This window comes from Physeter macrocephalus, chromosome 6 (assembly GCF_002837175.3).
Source record: "Physeter macrocephalus isolate SW-GA chromosome 6, ASM283717v5, whole genome shotgun sequence".
Lineage (NCBI taxonomy): Eukaryota > Metazoa > Chordata > Mammalia > Artiodactyla > Physeteridae > Physeter > Physeter macrocephalus.
Window position 1 is genome coordinate 28,945,025 of NC_041219.1, and position 22,820 is coordinate 28,967,844.

General features: G+C 40.0%; 1 protein-coding gene across 3 annotated transcripts in view; it reads right to left on the bottom strand.

The window, feature by feature from the left end:
* The window catches only part of FGD6 (FYVE, RhoGEF and PH domain containing 6), a 117,699-nt gene that overhangs the window by 70,321 nt on the left and 24,558 nt on the right, over positions 1-22,820 (bottom strand). For 2 of the 3 annotated variants that reach the window (XM_007125121.4, XM_055085250.1), the window contains exon 3: positions 8,866-9,019. In XM_007125121.4, coding sequence (XP_007125183.2) covers positions 8,866-9,019 — 154 coding nt within the window. The remainder of the gene's footprint in view (positions 1-8,865; positions 9,020-22,820) is intronic. The other variant, XM_028490457.2, reaches the window with a different exon arrangement.

The following is a 22,820-nucleotide window of genomic DNA, read 5'->3' on the forward strand; positions in this document are numbered from 1 at the left end:
AACGGGGAGGAGGGGATAAGAAGGATGGAGTTTAAGGGCTCAAACGTAACAAGTAGTAAATAAGCCACAGAGATCTAATACACAATGTAATGAACAAAGACGATAATATTGTACTATAATTATGTCATGAGATAGGTATTGCTCTATCCACAATTATATTACCATATGTAAGTGTATCAAAGTAACACACTGTATGCCTTAAACATAAAAAGAAATGAAATTGAGTTGTTTGTAGTGAGGTGGATGGACCTAGAGCCTGTCATACAGAGTGAAGTAAGCCAGAAAGAGAAAAACAAATACCGTATGCTAACACATATATATGGAATCTAAAAAAAAAAAAGGGTTCTGAAGAACCTAGGGGCAGGACAGGAATAAAGATGCAGATGTAAAGAATGGACTTGAGGACACAGGCAGGGGGAAGGGTAAAGTGGGACGAAGTGAGAGTGGCATTGACATATATACACTACCAAACATGAAATAGATAGCTAGTGGGAAGCAGCTGCATAGCACAGGGAGATCAGCACAGTGCTCTGTGTCCACCTAGAGGTGGGATAGGGAGGGTGGGGAGGGAGATGCAAGAGGGAGGAGAAATAGGGATATATGCATATGTATAAGCTGATTCACTTTGTTATACAGCAGAAACTAACACACCATTGTAAAGCAATTATACTCCAATAAAGATGTTAAAAAAAGTTATTATTAAAAAGAAATAGATGCAGTTTAACAATGAATGATGCTCTTCTGAAAATTACAGTTTAATGATTTTTTAAAGTATGTCTGTTTGTGTTCTGTATACATTAAAACTCTTATATTAACTTAAAGCATTGGTGACATTTAAATGAGTAAATAGGAAGAGGATTCCTCAAGGTTTTACACCATGTTAAAATTTAGGTTTTTTAAATTATAATCATTTCTATTCTCATAAGAAGTCACACAGATATAGATATAAGAAATATAAGAACTTTATTTTTAGATTCTTTTTTTAGTGTATCAAAAAACCACTGAATCGAACATGGTAGTAGAAGTCCTGGAAGTGAAGGAGATGAAACACAAGGAATATATAAAGTGAGAATTGGATCAAGAGCAGAATCCCAAAGAACACCCATTTAAAACAGGGATTTGCCAAGCTTCAAAGTTGATTATTAGCAGAGTTGGGACGAGAACACAGATTTCCCAATACCTAACCCAGAAATTCTATTACACACTGAATCTCTCATTATCTACTGCTAATCATGGCATGTCCCTACAAACATTCACTGCTAAACATATACCCACGTATATCTCCTCTCCTCTCTCCTCAAAATTTTACAAATCCAAACATTCTGCAACATTTGGTTTAAATCTTTTTATGAAACAAATTATTATATATAACATTAAAGTTCCCCTCCTTCTCCAGGAGTAAATACTAACCTCACAGTGTGCATTTGTCGCTTCCATGTTTTCATATTTTACTATAGAAGAATTTACACACAATATCAAGAAATCCTAACCCTCCATCAGAATATAAGTATTGTCATCCAAAAAATATTCAAAGTAAGCTATGAAATCAACTACTTACAAAAATAATCCTTTTCTTTTTTTTTTTTGGCCGTGCCGCGCGTCATGCGGGATCTTAGTTTCTTGACCAGGGATTGAACCCGTGCCCCTGCATTGGAAGCACGCAGTCTTAACCACTGCGCCAGGAGGGAAGTCCCTGGTCAATGGATTTTTGACAAAGTTGTCAAGGCAATTCAATGGAAAGATAGTTGGAGTTTTTTTCTTTATTTTCAACAAATGGTTGAAAATTGCTGGAACAACTGGATATCCACAAGCAAAAAGATGAATTTATACTCTACCTGACACCATATACAAAAATTAACTGAAAATTTATCCTAGAGTTAAATGTAAGACCTAAAGTTATAAAGCTTCGAGAAGAAAATCTTTGTGACTTTGGTTTAGGCTAACAGTTTTTAGATACAACACCAAAAGCATGATCCATTAAAAAAAATATATTGATAGACTGAACGTCATATGTTAAAATTTTTTATGCTTCAAAAGACACCATAAAGAATTAAAAAGATATGCCATAGGTGAGAAAAAATACTTGCAAATCATGAATTTTGTATCCAGAATACAAAAAAATTCTTATAATTCAATAAAACTGTTAAAAATGGGTAAAAGAGGTGAATAGACATTTCACTAAAGAAGATATAAGGCCAATAAGTATATGAAAGATGTTTAACATAATTAGTCATCAAGGAAATGCATTAAAACCACAATGAGATATCACGTCATACCCACAGAATGGTATAATCAGAATTCAGAAAATAGCGAGTATTGGTGAGGATATGGAGAAACTGGAACCTCATGGTAGCCCTTACTCACATATTGTGATTTAGGGTTTTAGCTGTCTCCTAATATCACTGACGGCAGAGTTTATATTTCTTATCCTCCTTGTTATTCTGAGATCATTCCCAAAAGGAAGAATGTACCATTTTTACTCCATCATTTAAAAATCTGACGTTAGTAATTCAATATCCATAATTTGATAGCAAGGTTAGTAGTAGAAAACAGCTCCACCGTCAGCTAATTCATTGCTCTACAGCTGTCTGAAAACATTACTAATCACTAAAACCACCAGGCAGCTCTTAAATTTCAGATTCCTCGGTAACTGTCTTGGAAATTCTGATTTTGTAGTTCTGAAACGGGGCATGAAAGCAGATGCTAGAAGAGGAGATTAAAGATAAATAAGAAATAGCTCCAGTCTTCAAGAAGTGAACAAGGGATAAAACCATATATACAAATAACTATACATAAGGACAACTATGAAATGTGCTGATATCTTGAAGGAGGGAAGGATCATAATCAGGGAGTGGTATAATCATAATCAGGAAAAGATTCATAAAGAATAAAGCATTTTAGGGGCAGGACAGGAATAAAGACGCAGATATAGAGAATGGACTTGAGGACACGGGGAGGGGGAAGGGTATGCTGGGACTAAGTGAGAGAGTGGCACGGACCTATATACACTACCAAATGTAAAACAGATAGCTAGTGGGAAGCAGCTGTATAGCACAGGGAGATCAGCTCAGTGCTTTGTGTCCAGCTAGAGGGGTGGGATAGGGAGGGTGGGAGGGAGACGTAAGAGGGAGGGGATATGGGGATATATGTATGCGTATAGCTGATTCACTTTGTTATAAAGCAGAAACTAACACACCATTGTAAAGCATTATACTCCAATAAAGATGTTAAAAAAAAAAAGAATAAAGCATTTGATGGCCTTCAGTCACTCGTTGCTATGTACTGTATATACCTACTGACCAAAGCCAGAAACCTGGACTCTACTGTATTCTTCTCCACACTCTATGATCACAATTAAGTTATCAAGCCCTGTTGATTTGTGCTTCTGAATATTTTATTAATCCTTTCCTCTCCTTCCATATTGCCTCCTTATTTCTTGCCTACATTACTGCAGTAACCTAGGAAGTGGCTTCCTTGCTCTAGATTTACCCCACTGTAACCCATTCTCTCCACCGCCACCAGAGTACTAGCTCTAAAATGCAAATATAATCACATTAGTTCTCAGGTTGAGCTACATTAGCAGCTCCCTATCACCTATGGGCAACAAAGACTGAACTTTCTTTGCTATGTTTAGAAGACACTCCACAATGTGTCTAGTTATCTTCACTAGTTTCATTCCTACTCCTCGGCACTGTGTATCCAGCCAAATTGCAACCACGTTGCAACTCCAAGTGTGCTCTGCCCTTACATGTCTGTCCTTCTGCTTCAACATCCCTCCTCACCACCTCCCCCTCTCCCAAAGATTTCTGCTTGTCATATTTCAACTCATCCTTTAAGGTGACAGGCACTCAAAGGATTCCTCCTTTATGAAGGCTGCCTTGATATTCTCTCCCTACCATCCCCAAATGACAAGATTATTCCCTCTTTTTTTTTTTTAATTTTTTTTGGCTGCACCGCTCAGCACGTGGGATCTTAGTTCCCCAACCAGGGATTGAACCCACGCCCCTTGCAGTGGAAGTGCAGAGTCTTTAACTGCTGGACTGCCAGGGAAGTCCCAAGATTATTCTCTTATTAGTGGAGAATTTTTAGGGCTTAACCCAGTGGATTGTGTTTATTTGCTGACACGTCTGAATTCTCTCTAGTCTGTGATCTTATTCACCCTTGCCCCCTTCTGTGCAGAGTGCAGCGCCTGGTTCACTATGCACTTAAGATGCCTGAATAAGCAGGTGTACAAGGGTGGCTGCCACCTTCTCAGAATCTAAGACCAGTGCACATTGCTTTTGAATATGTGTTGAGTAACATGAATAAGTAAACTGAAACAAACAAAAAGCTCATTATAGCTATTTCATCATGTAAAAGAGTAGGGTGTTGGACTAGACGATTAAGGCCCTTTGCAATTCTAAAATTCTAGGAGTCTGTGTATTCTATTGTCTACTTTACCTTTTAAAGTAGGAAGACTACAGGGCTAAAAAGGGACAGTAACTATCAGAAAATGATTCAGTGGATTACAATCATTTTCAAAATAGACAGAAAGTCAAAGATAACCAAAAACCAAAACAAAATAAAAAGCTCTATATTAACTTCAACTTGTAAGAACAACGATTCTGACCCAAGTCAAACAATGAAGTAAAACTGCGAGAGAGAGGCCTTATTTGGTATGTTAACTTTTCAGTTAATGGAAGTCCTCACTTAAATTACAACGCATTTCAAAGAAGACTGCCTGTTAAATAAATGCATCTACCCAAAGTATACAGTCATGGAAGTTGAAACATGGACCACAAATGAAATTACTTTGTCAAGGCCATAAAATAATTCAAACAAATTCCAAAACAGAACCTTTGATCTGAAATCCAGTTTTATGTTCCGAACTCCTGATAACAGCCCAGACCCAGCTTTGTAAATTCTTAACTCTGTTCTCTTCTTTTCATATTTGTTCACTACAAGTAAAATTCAGTGAAATTTATCCATTACTTTTAAACAGAATTCATAAAAGGCCTCTGCTATATTACTCAAGAGTTCTACTAAAAAGCAAAAAACTGAACAACCAGATCTGCCTGAGAAACATCTTATCATTAAATTATCCCCAAAATGAGGTGACACATGATTAACTTCTAAAAAACAATATTCTCTTAGGTTTTCGCCTCTCTTCGTGAGTGTATATATCAGATGAGCTATTTTACAAAGAAAATTTGGGGGTAAAAAAGGCAGGGAAGTCAATATTTAGGAGGGGTGAACAGTGGTGAATATTCTAACCACAAGGAAGCAGAATGAATAGATCTCATTTTTAAACAATCATTTATTAAGCACTGAAAGTAAAGACCAAAAAATATAAAACTAAAAACTTGGAGAAAAAAAAAAAATTAGCATGGCTATTCACCCCGACCCCAAACATGTTCCATCAACATGAGTCAGATTCTGGGGACTTCCCTGGTGGTCCAGTGGCTAAGACTCCGTGCTCCCAATGCAGGGGGCCTGGGTTCAATTCCTGGTCAGGGAACTAAATCCTGCATGCCACAACTAGGAGCCCGCATGCCGCAACAAAAGATCCCGCAGGCTGCAACTAAAGATCCCTCAGGCTGCAACTAAAAGATCCCACGCGCCACAACTAAAGTTCCCACATGCCTCAACTAAAGACCCCGCATGCTGCAACTAAGACCTGGTGTAGCCAAATAAATAAATAAATATTTAAAAACAAACAAACAAAAAAAATCATTCAGATTCTGGGGCTTACACCAAGTTATTAGCAGAGACAGATTTTAGTAAAAACCTCACTTCAGGAGGTTGCAAGGCAAGTTACTTAACCTGTTTTTAAAACTCCTTTTCTTCATGTGAAAAGGAGAAAAACAGTACATATGTTAGATCTATATCCTAGGATGATTTTGAAGATTAAATATAATAACCTGCACATAGATAAGCACAGACACACAGGTGTGGTGCAGGGGTAATTTTCTTCCTTTAATGGTGGTACTTTTATCTTTCCAGGAATACCTTTTTGAACATCAGCTTGCTTTTCCTTCACAAAGTTAAAAGAAGGGCACAGCGGCACATGTTCTTTCTTTTCTCCTCCTACTAAGACTGAGTCTGGCACTTTCATGAGGGAATGTTACTGGCATCTAGACACATATCAGTGATATGCCCATTATATGTCCATGGAATATGGTACCTGTTATGGTTTGAATTATGTCCCTCCAAAATAAATGTTCAAGTCCTAACCCCCAGGACCTCAGAATGTGACCTTATTTGGAAACAGGGCTGTTTCAGATGTAATCAGTAAGTTAAAATGAGGTCATATTGGACTATGGTGGGCACCTAATCTAATCTGATTGTTGTCCTTATAAGAAGAGGAGACACAGACACACACACATGAAGGGAGCACACCATGTGACAATGGAGGCAGAGACTGAAGTGCTGTAGCTATAAGCCAAGGAACTCCCAGGACTGCCGGCAAACCACAAGGAAGAGGAAAGAAAAGATTCTCCCTTACAGGTTTCAGAGAGAGCATGGCCTTGCCGACATGTTGATTTTGGAATTCTGACCTCCAGAACTGTTAAACAATAAATTTCTGTTTTCAAGCCACTCGGTTTGTGGTAGTTTGGAACGACTTCCCTAGGAAACTAATACAACCTACCACAAACACAATTATAGAAATATATTATACATGTTTTTGTTTGTTTTTTAAAATTAATTTATTTAATTTGTTTATTTTTGCCTGCATTAGGTCTTCGTTGCTGTGCAAGTGCTCTAGTTGCGGCGAGCGGGGGCCACTCTTGGTTGTGGCGTGCAGGCTTCTCGTTGCAGTGGCTTCTCTTGTTGTGAAGCACGGGCTCTAGGGTGCAAGGGCTTCAATAGTTGTGGCACGCAGGCTCAGTAGTTGTGACTCGTGAGCTCTAGAGCGCAGGCTCAGTAGTTGTGGCGCACGGGCTTAGTTGCTCCGTGACATGTGGGATCTTCCCGGACCAGGGCTCGAACCCGTGTCCCCTGCATTGGCAGGCGGATTCTTAACCACTGCGTCACCACCAGGGAAGCCTTATACATGTTTAAAGTGCATAAACTTTCTTGACTTACGAAGTGTTCTGGCAACTATTATCCTGTTTGAGCCTCAGAACAACATTACTGTCCCATTGTATAAACTGAGAAATTGAAAATCAAAGAAGTTATAAAAGAAGGTCTCTTCCTATGCTTCTACACCAAAGACTTCTTTTAGAAACTGCTATCATCTTCTTTCTTTAAGTTATTAGTTGGCTAAAGCCACATTTGTGGCCCATCCTGGGCTGATGTACATAGGACTACATGATATGCATGACTCTGTACTAATCTTCCACTTAGCACTATCGTTTCCCCTTTATCAGGATTTTTAATTTTCTTTAACAACTTTATTGAGATATAATTTTCATTCCATACAATATATTTTTGCACTTTTAAAATGTATAATTCAATGGTTTTTAATATATTCAGGGTTGCGCAACCATCACTGCAATCTAACTTTAGAACATTTTCATCACCCCCCAAAAGAAACTAGTGGTTACTCCCAACTCCACGATCCAATACTTTACAGCACAGAGATGAAGTCTTGCAAGTAATAAATAACAAAAAGTCATTGAGTTCTTACCATGTACTAGACAGTATTCCAAGACTGTACACATATCAACTAATTTAGTTGTCACAATTCTATGAGATAAGTACTATGTTTTTCCCCCTTTCCCAAAATAAGTACTATCTTTTTCTTCATAACATGGGGCTCTTTAGCCTAAAGAGGTTAAATAATTTGCCCAAGGTTACTCAGAGCATAGGTGGTGGCACTAGAATTTAAATCTAGACAATTATACAACATGTGCCATTCATTTAAGGCTGAAAATGAGTTTAAACAAAGCAAAAACATATTAAGCAGGAAGCATAATGGTTTGATAATTATGACATAGGAGTTAAGTGACATGGATTTTCTCTATGGCTTGATATGCTTGCTATATGAATCCTTTCAAATTCCATCCTCCTGTAACATTTCAACACATTCTGGGGATATTGCTGATATACTAATTTTTTCCATTGTAATTATTTCTTTATTCAAAGAATTATGATTTAAAATGAAATAGATATTCATATCAAACTAGAGAAACAATATAATGAAACCCCATGTATCTGTGACACATCTTAAATAATTACCAGTACACGGACAATCCTGCTTCATGTATACAGAAAACACACACATACTGGATTATTTCAAAGCAAATCCTGATGTACTACTGACAGCAATCTTTATTCTATCCCTAAAAAGATTTGATTGAGTCTGAAATGCATCTAATTCCTTTCTTTCCAGTAGAGTCACCGGCAGTTCAAGGAGCAATCCTAAAAGGGGTTTTTGTTTTCAAAAGAAAACCAATGGACATTACCAAAAATAATTTCTCAAAAATTACTAAATAATCTCTAAGAGATACATTCTTGGAAATACGAAAACATGTCAGGCACCACATTACAGCAGGAATTAAATCTGAACTAGAAAGAGGTTTTATAAGCTTTAAAAAACTAAGCAGGGGGCTTCCCTGGTGGCATGGTGGCGCAGTGGTTGAGAGCCTGCCTGCCGATGCAGGGGACGCAGGTTCGTGCCCCGGTCCTGGAAGATCCCACATGCCGCGGAGCGGCTGGGGCCGTGAGCCATGGCCGCTGAGCCCTGCGCGTCTGGAGCCTGCGCTCCGCAATGGGAGAGGCCACAACAGTGAGAGGCCCGCGTACCGCAAAAAAAAAAAAAACAAAAAAAAACAAAAAACTAAGCAGGGATTTTATGCCTATCATGTTAATAAATATTACTTCTGAGTGTCCTGAGAGGCCAACAAACACAAAAGTAGAAATACTTAAATACCAACAACATACTTGTTTATCTTCCAGCATGTCAGGCTCCCCTTTACTAGAAGCAGAGCTGACATTGTCTTCATCAGAACTGTTGATGACTTCCTCTTCATCTGAAGGAAGGTCACTAAGATGAAGGTCCAGATCATTGTGTCCCTCCTGGGATGCTCCAGAACTGCTGCAATAGAGAGCATCTCATTAGTCACCTTTGAGAACAAGGAATGCTACCAAAAACAAACTGTGTGATGTCAGCAAGCCACATCTATGGGATTTGGAGGGATAAAAAGAGTCAGATCAACAAAACTCTCCCTTCCCTTTCCCTATCTCAGTTGTCCAAAACCCAAATTACTTTTGGGTTTAAAATGGATCATCTTGAAAAACATGCATTTTTACAAAAAACTAGTGAATGTAACATAAAAGAAGCAGACTCAACAGATACAGAGAACAAACTAGTGATTACTAGTGGCAGGGGGCAGGTACAATATATTGGATGTAAAACAGACTCAAATGTATTATACAACATGGGGAATATAGCCAAATGTTTTGTAGGAACTGTAGATGGAAAGTGACCTGTAACAATCAGGTCTCTACTAGCACAAACCAAAAAGCCTCACAGGAGGTGAGCTGGGTTACCAACCATGTTCATGTTCCAGCATTACAAGAGGTGCTGCTTCTTTGGGCCTCAGTGGTTTGCTTTTGTTTTTTTTTAAAAGCAAGTAACAAATCTACAAGGACTGGGAGGTAATTATGATGATCATAATGTACTATTGTGGACATGTGCCCACCTCTCCGGTTATCACCAATTGCCTTTCATGTAACCACATCACAAGACATGGGAAGGAATGAGGATGGGCACAAATTCTCCAGCCTACTCCAGACCTGCTAAATCAGAAACCCTAGAGGTGCAGGGCCCCTAAGGGATACAGGCTAAAGTTTGAAAACCCCTGTACCAGGCCATTTACCAACTACTTCTCGCCAGCCTGTCATCAACATTTCTCAGATCTAACATTTTTTAGATCTCTTGAATCTAAAAGCCACTGTTGCAGTCCAATCTGTGGGGGGAAATTCCATAGGAAAGTTCCCAAGAAAGGCAACAGAAATAATTCTTTCTAGCTTTAGTTGTAAAGAGTCAGGAACAAATTGCCTGTAGCAACTGCTTTCCTGTCTACAGTCAACAAGAATACCTGCAGGGCTTCCCTGGTGGCGCTGTGGTTAATAATCTGCCTGCCAATGCAGGGGACACAGGTTTGAGCCCTGGACCAGGAAGATCCCACACGCGGAGCAACGAAGCCCATGTGCCACAACTACTGAGCCCACGTGCCACATCTGCTGAAGGCCACGCGCCTAGAGCCCGTGCTCCACAACAAGAGAAGCCACAATGAGAAGCCCGCGCACTGCAATGATGAGTAGCCCCCACTCGCCGCAACTAGAGAAAGCCCGTTCGCAGCAACAAAGACCCAATGCAGCCAAAAATAAATAAATAAAGAATACCTGCAGAACGGGAGTCAGGAAAAGATCCATAGAAAATAGTCAGGGGGAATACTCAGGCAGAATAAAGAGACAGTTGCATTTCACTCTAGCAGGTTCCTTCCTCAGGTCATGGGCAGGTCACTCAACTGCCAAGCTTCCTACAAGTTATGAGAATTTCTACTGGGAATCTTAAAAGCTGAAGATAAATTTTCTTCCAGTTCCTGATTACACATTGTAGGATACAGACTTGCCTCAGAAGCCATTCCTGGAGCCCGACAGTTACACAAACTAGTTGGATGGAGGCAGAATGCCAAAAGGAACACTTCCTTCTGCTAAAGATGGGGTTTCCTATTACTCAGTGGCTGGGGGCCTCAGGGAATCATATCACAGCCTCACTTAGGTGGCTGCATATCTTATCATAGCTCCCCATGACATGGAGAAGACTCACCCCTGGGGTGGAGTGGGGGGGTGGCGAACAGAAGCTTTTTAGTCAAATCACTGGCAAGATTCACTTGTCTCTCTGGGTGCAGGGATAGGAGCCCAACCCAGCTGGGAAATTAGTTGATTTAGATGACTGACAGTAAATGAGAGTTAGGATGTACAGACGGCAGGATCCATCCATATAAATAGAAGAAAATATACCTTCAACCTGTTTTTATCTTAATTCTTTATCTCTTCCACTCTAAAGAGATACTCTGAAACTCTGCTACTCAAAACATATTCAATCTATTAGCAGCTTCAGCATCACCAGGAAGCTTTTTAGAAAAATAAAACCTCAGTCCCTGCCCCACCCCACTGAATCAGAATCTGGCTGTAACAAAACCCCAGTAATTTGATTTTTCGGATCAGCCCTTCTGTGAGCTCTTTTGGACTCAACAGTGTAAAAATTTCGAATAATCAGTAACAGGGCTGTGGCACCTGTGAGGAAATGTAGGTTTATTTTGTCTAAAGAGCACCAAGAGGTGTTTGCTGGATCAACATTCGGAGAGCTGTTATTAAGAAGATAGTAACCAGTTAGTTGCCACATCCATTTAGGGATATAAATGTTTACAAAAGTTAACAGTTAAGAACAAGGGGACAAATAAATAAATAAATAAGCTTTAAATATTAAAAACATGGATCAAAACATACCGCCATAAAACTCTGGGAGATTTTAGTTCTGAAAATTGCTTACCTACAAAAAACCTTCCCTGACTGCCCCCTCCCTATCACAAATTAGTTTACCGGCTTTTCTCAATCCTACATGATCTTACTCGGTGGTATATTTGTTTCTCTCATGAAAATGTAAACTCCCAAGGACACGGAAATTCTCTTTTTCAGTTGAATCCCCAGCATACTACTTGATATGTAATAGGCACTCAACAAATTTTTACTGAATGAACAAAATGATATTAGAAACCAATGTGTATTAAATTTCAGAACTTCCAATAGTATATATGGTAGTGGTGATCACAAAGAAAGATTTGGGGGGAATACTGGAAAAACTGTATGGTTTAAAGGAGAAGGGACATCTGGACATCATAATCAATGGTGTAGAAGTGGGAATGTTGGTATTCACAAAACAAACAAAAAAACCATTTTGGCTACAAGTGGAATCTCCTGTAAGTAATTAACAGAAAACAAGCTTGGAGAAGACGACAGGTGCCAGGCTGTCAAGGAGCATGAACAATAGCTAAGGAGTTTATACTCATCTTGTAGGCCTTCAACGAGGAGACTCAAATCTTCCAGTAGACCTCAAAGATTTCCTTACTATACCTCCAAGCTTGTCACTACCATACTTCTTTCTTGTTAGTGCCAACAGAGAAGAGAAGGGCACCTCCTCGGTCAGTCAAGCTTTGTAAGCAGAGCACCTTCCACCCCACCTCCTACCAACCATAGGAAAGGATATCCTTGTTTATGAGCATCAGTGAGATCACCTTGATGATCTCACAGCTTAAGCTGAAGCTAAAGGAGCTCCCCACATACCTGAATGGTAAACAGTAGAAACCAATTATGATTTCTGAAGCTTAGGAGGGAGGAAAGTGAGTACAGCAAAATGGGGTTTTAAGAGTATTAATCTTGTAACCCAAAACCAATGAACTAAGGGTGAATTGGAGGTAGGCACAGTGACAGAAATGGAGGAAGATCTAGGAGTTAATTTCAATAGTGCAGGCAGCCTGAGCCAGGGCGGCTACATCAGGAATTGAGAGGAAGGGTTGTATGTAAGAAGAAGAAAAATCACCAGAGCTAGGGTAAAGAGGAGGGGGAGAAACTCGAGTCTTCCTTCGAGGTTTCGTGAACAGTCACCAGCAAAATAAGGGTGACATCAATCAAAACAGAAATATATCAACAAAGGATCTGATTTTAAAGGAAAGATAATGGGGTCAGCAACAAAATCAGGAAAGACGGTACCTAATATCCACGTACATGTTCACCTCTAAATGATTAAACAGAAAAAACCTGTTGATTAATCTATTTTCCCATATAACCGTGAACCGCTTTCAAAGCCATCTAATAATTTTAGATTCCTGATAATGAAACATGGATTCCTTACCTATGCCGCTCCTCCATTCCTTACACTTCCTTCCCACTGTCAGAAGTTAAATCCTAATACAGTCTACTTTTAGGGTTAAAGGAACAGGATATAGTGTTTCCTCCACACTTTCCTGCCTAGTTATTACATAATTTGATAAATGAAGTAGAGGACAGTAAGCTGCAACAACAACCAGAAAGAGCCAAAACCGGGCTCTCCTTCCCCAGCCCATCCTTTCCAAGTCAGATTGGCTCCTAACAGGGAAGAAGCCTGGTTTCCGGAAAATAATTTTTTTTTCCCCAAGCACACGGGGATAAAAACAGAGACAAGTAAAGCCAGAAGTAAATTTCTACTCATTAGGCAACTGTTCCTTCAATTCCACACGCCAAGGATCCTTGCATTTGGAGTGATGATTACTTACTGCCATCACTTTTTTAAAAAATTACTTATGTTATTTTCTTTTTCAAAAGATTTAATTTTATTTATTTTTGGCTGCATTGGGTCTTCCCTGCTGCTCACAGGCTTTCTCTAGTTGCAGTGAGAGGGGGCTACTCTTCGTTGCGGTTCACGGGCCTCTCATTGAGGTGGCTTCTCTTGTTGCAGAGCGCGGGTTCTAGGCGCACGGGCTTTAGTACTTGCGGCACATGGGCTCAGTAGTTGTGTCATGCAGGCTTAGTTGCTCTGTGGCATGTGGGATCTTCCCAGAACAGGGATCGAACCAATGTCCCCTGCACTGCCAGGCTGATTCCCAACAACTGAGCCACCAGGGAAGTCCCCAAAATTACTTATGTTATTTTCTATATATAAACAGCACATCTTATACTGGAAGTACATCAAATTTCTCTTTCAGGTAAGATGTCACATCAAGGATGATCTCATTTTCAAAAGAAATTGTCTTTTAAAAAATACTTAATTAATCCATTTCCTTGAAGAGTTTTTAGGAACAAAAAACTTGCACAGTGCCAAGCCAGGCATAAAAGTTGCCAGGGTTCACCATCGAAACATCCTTGTGAAACTCTATTAAATTAGAGTCCAGCAAGGGGAGGAAAGAGGCCAAGGATGGCACAAAAAGGAAAAGGGGAGAAAAGTTAACTGAAGAATGCGTTCAAAGCACTGAAGCCTGCTCTCAGTTGTTGACAAATCCAGTTATCTTTTTCCTCTCTTGCCTGTGATTTTATTCTGAGCCCCATAAACAAAGAATACTCCAGGTAATTCCTCCCAAATGTGAAGAAAGAAGTTCATTCCAGTATTCTCACCTTCAAAGTTTCTTCCTCATTTCCAAGTCACAACATATAAATCTAAACTTCTGTCATCTCTCTCCACCTCTTCTTTCTACTCCTGGACCAAACTGAACAAAACCTGCTAGTCCTCAGGATGTCAAAATTCTTTTGCAAATGCTGTCTCATTATGACTTGGTGATTACGTGTTTCCTCTGGCTGCTTTCATATTTATCACAGAATGAGTGGGAAAAACTACCAAGGAAAACTTGAAGGATGAACAACACTACATGGGAAAATTAGCAAAAAAACTTTAAAAAAAGCTATGTATTATAATATGCCAAGTATATAAAATACGTTTACAATTTTCACTGGAAAACTGTTTCTATTTAGTTTCCCCAGAAAAACTTTTTACTCTTTTACTTCAATTCCCTTATGGAACTGCAGATTCCAGTGTCAGGTTGAAAACCATGCATCAAATCAACAAAAAACAATTTAAAAACCATTCCTCTTCTTATTTTCAGGTCCTCTTCTCAATTATGCAGTACATGTGGAATTTTCTCTACCCCCTACTCACATGATTTTCCTGGGAATTACCCCTAAAATAAGCAAGTTTTTTCTCTACTTCTTTCAGGAAACATGGCACAACTTGGGAATCAGCCCTACACAGGCATTTTCATCCTCTAATAAAGCAAGAGTCATATATTCACGTCATGTTTTTACATTTTCCAAACGCATGATCTTGCATAATTATTACTATTAATTTTTAATTTATTTTTACTTTATTTTATTCTTGGCTGCGTTGGGTCTTCGTTGCTGCACACGGGCTTTCTCTAGTTGTGGCGAGTGGGGGCTACTCTTCGTTGCGGTGCGAGGGCTTCTCATTGCAGTGGCTTCTCTTGTTGTGGAGCACGGGCTCTAGGCACATGGGCTTCAGTAGTTGTGGCACGCGGGCTCAGTAGTTGCAGCTCGCGGGCTCTAGAGCGCAGGCTCAGTTGTGGTGCACAGGCTTAGTTGTTCCGCGGCATGTGGGATCTTCCCGGACAAGGGCTCGAACCCGTGTCCCCTGCATTGGCAGGGGGATTCTTAACCACTGCGCCACCAGGGGAGCCCGCATAATTATTTTAAGTCCATGCAGAGCCAGGGTGACAGAACATAAAAGCCAAGAAATAACACAGAGTCTGAAACAAACTTATCTGACTTCAACAAAAATCAGCTTTATCAAGTGTGACCCTCTGTGCTGAGAGGTAAACCAAATCATCTGATAGGTATTCTCCATTACTAACTGCTTTGACTAAAAATAAACACTGATGCTTCCATAATATGTAAGACTATAGATGGCTGATGTTATGACAGCTGAAGAGCAGAAATCCCCACCCCACTTCCCCTCCACCCCCTCACCCCAGTATCTGAGAGTGCCTAAAGTTTAAGGCAAACTTTAATTTAAAAAATTAATGATTTTATTATCTTGATTTCAGTAAAAAATATATATAATTTAATGTATATTAACTTTTTGGAATTAAACATTTTGATTAATAACCACAGAATAGGGACTTCCCTGGCTGTCCAGTGGTTAAGACTTCCCCTTCCAATGCAGGGTGTACAGGTTCGATCCCTGGTCGGGGAGCTAAGATCCCACATGCCCCACGGCCAAAAAACCAAAATATAAAACAGAAGCAATATTGTAACAAATTCAAAGACTTTAAAAAAATTGGTCCACACTAAAAAAAAACCAAAAAAACAAAAAAACCCCACACAATACAAATAAATAAAATCACTAAAATAAGGGATAGCACAGCAGGAATTTGTTACCAAAAATAAGTGTAAAAACAAAAACAAAAACTTGCAGTGTAAAATGTACACAATTAGTGTTTTTACTCATTGGTTCATTAATTTTAGAGGTGTTAACCACCAAGCCTTTAAAACTAGCAAGCTGCAGTTCTATGGCTTCAAAAAAAGAAAACACAGAAAAATATCCAGTATCCCCTGAAATATAGACTAGAGGATTATTTTAAAACTGGCTTTGGAAAAAAACAAAACAAAACAAATAAAAACAGCAACAACAACAACAAAAAAACCTGGCTTTGGGTGACTCTGTAGGAAGGAAAACCAGGCTTTAGTGATGAACTTTGAAAAACAGGCCTGCTTCATTTTACAGGGGCAACTTCTACCCTTATAAATACCATTACCATCCCCTTCCCCAGAAATGCATTTATTACTAGAATTCTTAAAATTGTACTCTACTGACAAAAACAAAATCAGGATAAGAACCTGAGGTTGCTATTTAAAATACAGTCATCAAAGAACAACTCTGAAAACTGGTTAAAAACCAAATGGAATTCAAAATTCCTTAAAGTAGAAGAGAACCTACCCAGATGTTCACACCCACTTTATGTAAGCAGATTTTAGAGTCAGTAAGGTTTAAGGACAAAGAAGCAATTTTAAAAGGAGTTTCCATCAATGGCCATTAATAGGAGACTGGTTAAATAAATTGGGCACATCCATAAAATGAATTACTAAACAGCTGTTTAAAAAATGCAATAGGTCTATGTACAATGATACAGGTTGCTCTCCAAGAATACTGCTAGATTAAAAAGAAGTCAAGGCACACAGCAGTGTGTATCCATCTGTGTAAAAAGGAAAAACACATATATATATATATATATGTGTGCATGTGTGTATATACATATATATGTACGCATATAAAATGTAGACACACAGGCAGGCAAACACAAATATGCTGATAGATCTCTCTAGAAAGAGTCAGAAGAAAGTGATAACAATGGTTGCCTCTGAGACTATGGTCTGAGATAAGACAGAGACTTCATTATTTACCCTTTGGTGCTTTTAGAATAAAAACATTTCTATTTACTTTTTCAAAGACAACACACACACATCCCACAAACTCAGAAACTTTGAAAAGTTTTATAAAAGATGGTTCAGAGCACCAACTCTTTAGAGATAGCTTATTTCTTCACAGGGAGATGAGAATTATATTTAGAAAAAAAAAAGAAAGAAAGAAAGAAAAGGAAGTAAGGAAGAAAAAGAGAAACTCCTGTTCCTTTCTCCCCACACCCCAGGTTTAGATTTCTGCACTTTTTTCTTTTTTTTTGGCCGTGCCACAGTGCTGTCAGGGTTGTAGGAGAATTCCTGGCCTCGATCTTAATTCCCCGACCAAGGATCGAACCCGTACCCTCTGCAGTGGAAGCACAGAGTCTTAACCAGTGGACCGCCAGGGAAGTCCCAGATGTCTGCACATTTTCAAGATTGCCTTTATTTTTTTCCCTTTAACTACTTCTTACGTGGGAAAGTTACATAGACTATGCCTTCCCTTACAGCCTGTAGGGGCTTATTTAGGAAAGCCATTAGCATGAGTCTCTAGATAATAGGCAGGAGGACTGACCTTCTGGCTAGCCAGTTGACAGCTTTAAAAAGAGAAAAAGATGTTGTAAAGGGATTGTTCAACAGTCTGTAGGGGCCACAGAGTAACCACACAACTGTTGAGGAGACCACAGTAAACAGCACCATACTATCAGGCATCTCCCGCAGTGCTGTCTGGATTGTGGGATAACTCCTGGCCTGTAAGGATCATGCTCTCCAGGGTTCCTGGTCCAATCTTAAGGACAAAGAAGGAGCCCAAGGCCAATCACAATCCAACAGACACTCCTGCCCCTCAGGCTCAGCTGGGAGGTATCTGGTTAGAGCCTGAGCTGTTCCTAGACACAGTGGAATAAATTGTTATAAACATGCCTACTGAAACAAGGACTAGCTAAAATAAGTACCAAACATTTAATTAACAGCAATTTTGCTTTGTTAGGGGGATTGAGGAATGATTCTTTAAAATGCTCTTCAAGAAATATAGATAGAAATTTGTAATACAAATAGAAAAGCATTCTACTGAGCTAAGAATTGCCTCCAAGTAAAATGTATAGCAGGTCCCCAATCCAGTTTTCTCATTGTGGCAAAGATGGTATTTATTTTGTTGAAAAATTTTAAAAATGTTTAAATAAAGTTGGAGATATTGACCCAACATCATTTCTTCTCCTTACCTCCTCATTAAGTAATGTGTAACTCATTAGTACCAGACCAAATAAAGGTCACTAGAAATAATGAGGTTGGGATGAGAATACACGCAGACACTTCATATTTAGACACACACAAACACACATTTATTGTACCTATATACATATAATTTCACATATATATTTTATAATATTTAATATATATAAAACTACTATGCCATTTATTTCAATAAATATTTACTGTGGACTTATTATGCATCATTTTTTAGGGGTTGGAGGAAGATAATCTAATAGAATTAGTCATAGATAATGTTCAAACTGTAAATGCTATTGGTTGCTTTTCTTTTCACCTGCCAATTGAAACTTTCTTAAACTGATAAAGGCAAAAGGAATCAGTATAACCACAGTAAATAGGGTAAAGGCAGGGACCATTTTCTAAAAAGAGAACAACTAAAAGTTATTGTATGCTAAATGCTAAAGGCAGTGCACAGGCACTAAGGGCTACAGAACCAGAGAAAGAAGTAGCCCATGCAGACTGGGGCAGTCAGAGAGATGGCAGGGTACAGGCACTTGGGAGAGAGGGCTCCAGTGAATGAAAGGAGGAGCAAAGGCCTCTTAGGTGGGAGAGGACTGGAGGGGAAATACTGTGAGCAAAGGCTTGGAGGTAGGAATGGAAGTGATGTGGAGGGTGATGAGGGGCGAGAGGTGAGTGCATTTCTGTGTGATGAGAAGTTGGAGATTCACTAGTTAGAAAGAGGTTCCTACTGCTAACATGGCTGGCAAGCAGACAAGACAGAAGAGACATCATCCATCCATGAAGGGAGCCGGGGATTCAAACCCAACCCCTCCCCTTGGCTTTATCAAGTTCTAACACTAGAGCAGGGGACCTAGCCGGGGAGTCAGGCTAGGGGAGTGCGAGTGGGTGGCGAGTAGGAAGAGATGAACAGCTCACCCTCTTACTACCACCTCTAACAGGGTGGCCATGTGTTTTTGTGTCAATCATTGTGTCAATCATCACACACCACATTGCTTCTGCTAATGTCTCTTCATCATAATCCTAAGTCACTGAAAAGGTGGTGAGACTTTTGGAAAATATGACCAGGCCCTCTGCCCATGCTCTTGATTGTGACTCAGTATGAAACCACTATGGTGTTCTGCCTTGACATCTGGGGAAAACCAAGAGGGCCCAAAGGGCCTAACTACAAGTTGCTCTTCCCAGTCTGCTCCCTCGGATAAGGTCCCCAAGCCAAACAACCTTCTTTACCACAGGGACTGCTCTGGCTTATCCCTGAGTAGAGGATTTTAATTCCCTGCCAATGTGTGGAATTACTCAAACTAGTCAATCACATCCTCCCCTGGAAACCAAGGGTCACCTCACTTTCTTGATACTACAAAGTCTGCCTACTACAGCCCCTGGTGGTTCCCTCTGTTCCCAAGTGCAACCTCCATGTGGCCCTGTGTGGCATGCTATGTCCTCCTCCCCTAAGGTGTGTGTGACTGACAGACTGCTATCATTCTCATCTGTCCAGTGTCATGTGTTTGACCATCCTCGACCCTCCCTCACCAACAGAGTGAATAGGACATAATTAAAACAACCACCAAAGAGGGTGCCATTTTCTGGGATCCTTAAATACAAAGCAGGTGCACTGGTGGTTTCTAATAGGATTATCCTGAGAAATCATATCGAAGGGTATATGAACTTAGCTTCATGAATACCTAATTATACTTTGCATATACATCTAAACAGACTCTGCCTGGATAAACTCAAGCCATTCTCAAGTTAAAGGTATTACTGTTATGTGTTACAGAAATATGACATAGTCCATGTTACACAAAATTAAATGTTACGTTACATACAGACTCCACTATAATAAAATAGTGGGGAATTAACAAGGAAACCAGTAGTTAAACCAAAAGGACATCTGCTTAGAGTCCTAGATCTATTTTATCCAAGCCTACTTGATTCCCATTTTCTAACAGGAACCACAACCTGTAATTCGGATTTCCCACTGACATGGGGGAAAAAGATAGTAGGCTTCTTGGGAGCCCATAAGTAGCTAGAGAGGGGAAGGTTAAACTATCGCTCATGAATAAATCAGTCCACTTACTTATTTAAAACCATATGTGGGGACTTCCCTGGTGGCACAGTGGTTAAGAATCTGCCTGCCAGTGCAGGGGACACGGGTTTGAGCCCTGGTCCGGGAAGATCCCACATGCTGCGTAGCAACTAAGCCCGGGCGCCACAACTACCAAGCCTGCACTCTAGAGCCCGTGAGCCACAACTACTGAGCCCAAGCGCCACAACTACTGAAGCCCACGCGCTCTAGGGCCTATGCTCCACAACGAGAGAAGCCACCGCAATGAGAAGCCTGTGCAAAGAGTAGCCCCCACTTGCCACAACTAGAGAAAGCCCGCACGCAGCAATGAAGACCCAACGCAGCCAAAAAATAAATAAAAAAATTTAAAATAAATAAAACCATACATGAACAATTCTATTTACCATTTCTCTTCCTCAGACACTATCCACAAAATAACTGTCTTGAAGGTCTGCTCTATACCAGCCATGAATCATCAACAACTGCAAAGACCCATATGGAACCCATTTCTTTCTCAGAGTACACTGGGAATATAGGTCCATTTTTTCAAGACTGAGAGGCTGCAGACAGCATCAGGAAAGGACATGCGTTTTGTCCTCCACTCTTAGCATCAGTGCATCTTTCAGTGTATCAGTGTATCAACAGTTAACACTGTTGACCAGCTCCTTGCTTATCTTTAGCTCCCTTGATTGTAAAAAAAATCACAACATTTCTATCAAACTTGTTACCCAATCTTCTAAAGCCAGAGTCAGAGAAAACGGAAGGGAAGTAAAAATAAACATGCATTCAAGAAGTGAGATAAACAGATTCACTTCTAATAGGGTCACAAACATTTCATCATAATTTCATACATTTCTAGAAGTAGATGCTAGAAATGCTCTGCTTTGGAGCAAAACCGCCTGTTTGAATCTTAGCTCAGCCACTTACTAGCTAAGTGAAACCGACTCTTAACCTCACTATGCCTTCATTTCCTTATCCATAAAATGGGGATAATCATAATGTCTACCTGACAGGGCTTTATGAGGATTAAATGAATTAATACAAATAATGCTCTAACAATGCCTGAGACATAGAAAGCTCACTTGCCGTGTGTACTCTCTTTCTCCTCATATATATATTTAGGGGGTCATCTCTAATATTAAAAAAAAATAAATTAGTATTCTAGACACTTAAAAGTCTAGACTTGTAGCAAAAAAGGACAGCAGAGAGAAGCTTCTGCATTATCAGTCATGTGAAACAGCTCATCACCAGCGCACACTTCTGAGTAAAGAACTCCTCCAGTGCACACGTCTGAGTAAAGAACTCCTGCAGTGAGATCATGTGAGCTGTGGTTTTGCAGGTCACTCCTGGGCTTCCATGTTTAATTTCACTGCTTCTTTGTGGTAGCTTACTACCTGTACAGTTAAGATCCAAAGCTCAGAATAATAATGGTTTCACTCCTATCACAATACAGTCTCCTGTTTATAAAAGAATTTCCATCACCAACATAAATGACTTAAAGGTATGCTGCTAGGTCTCAAGATACTTTTTTTTTTTTTTTTGGCGGTACGTGGGCCTCTCACTGTTGTGGCCTCTCCCATTGCGGAGCACAGGCTCCGGACGCGCAGGCTCAGCGGCCATGGCTCACGGGCCCAGCCGATCCGCGGCATGTGGGATCTTCCCGGACCGGGGCACGAACCCATGTCCCCCGCATCGACAGGTGGACTCGCAACCACTGAGCCACCAGGGAAGCCCCTAAAGATACTTTTTAAAGTATGTTTCTAAAAGCTAGCTTTGGACTTCCCTGGTGGTCCAGTGGTTAAGACTCTGCGTTTCCACTGCTGGAGGCATGGGTTCGATCCCTGGTCCGGGAACTAAGATCCCGCATGTCACGCGGCCAAATAAATAAATAAATAGCTTCATCCCTCTTTGGTACATAATGATCACAATGATGACAACCTCAAAGACCAAACAGGCTGAAATGGCCTATGAATGACATAAGAAGCAAGTGTCACTTATGGAACGAAGTTGCTGATTTCTTTGCTAATATGAATTTCACTTCGCAATGTAAAGTACCAGTACAGACTTTCATATGGAACTAAATAGCAGAAAGAGACTAGTAGACAGCCCTTCAAAACACTGATCCTCTGCTCTGAGCCACTAGCTAAAAGCACAAAAAAAGAAGAGAGGAGGGAAGTAAGGAGAAATTAAGATACCAGGAAAGAGGGAAAGAGGAGAAAAATAAGGAGCAGGTTAGAAAGACAAAGTGTCATCTGCTCTTCCATCTGTGATGTGTGTTACCCTGGCCATTTACTGAGCTCCTGGTGGGTTAGGCTTGGTTTTAGATACTGAGGTGACAGGCAAGAAGGAAGACACTGTTCCTGCCAAGGGGGAAATAGGACTGACAGCCTCTGCCTTTCTCACATACCTCCAAGATAACAACAGCCTCCTAGGGACAGAGATGAACTACCCCTAAACTTTCCATTTATCCTAAAACTTTCCATATTAAAAAGCAAACAAAAAAACAAAACCCTCTTCTCTCAACTGGAATGTAGGGGGACAATGAGAGGGAAAGGAGGGAGCATTTTACTTCTCACTTTATGTACATTTGACTTTTTTTTTTTTTTTTTTTTTTTTTTTTTTTTTGCGGTACGCGGGCCTCTCACTGCTGTGGCCTCTCCCG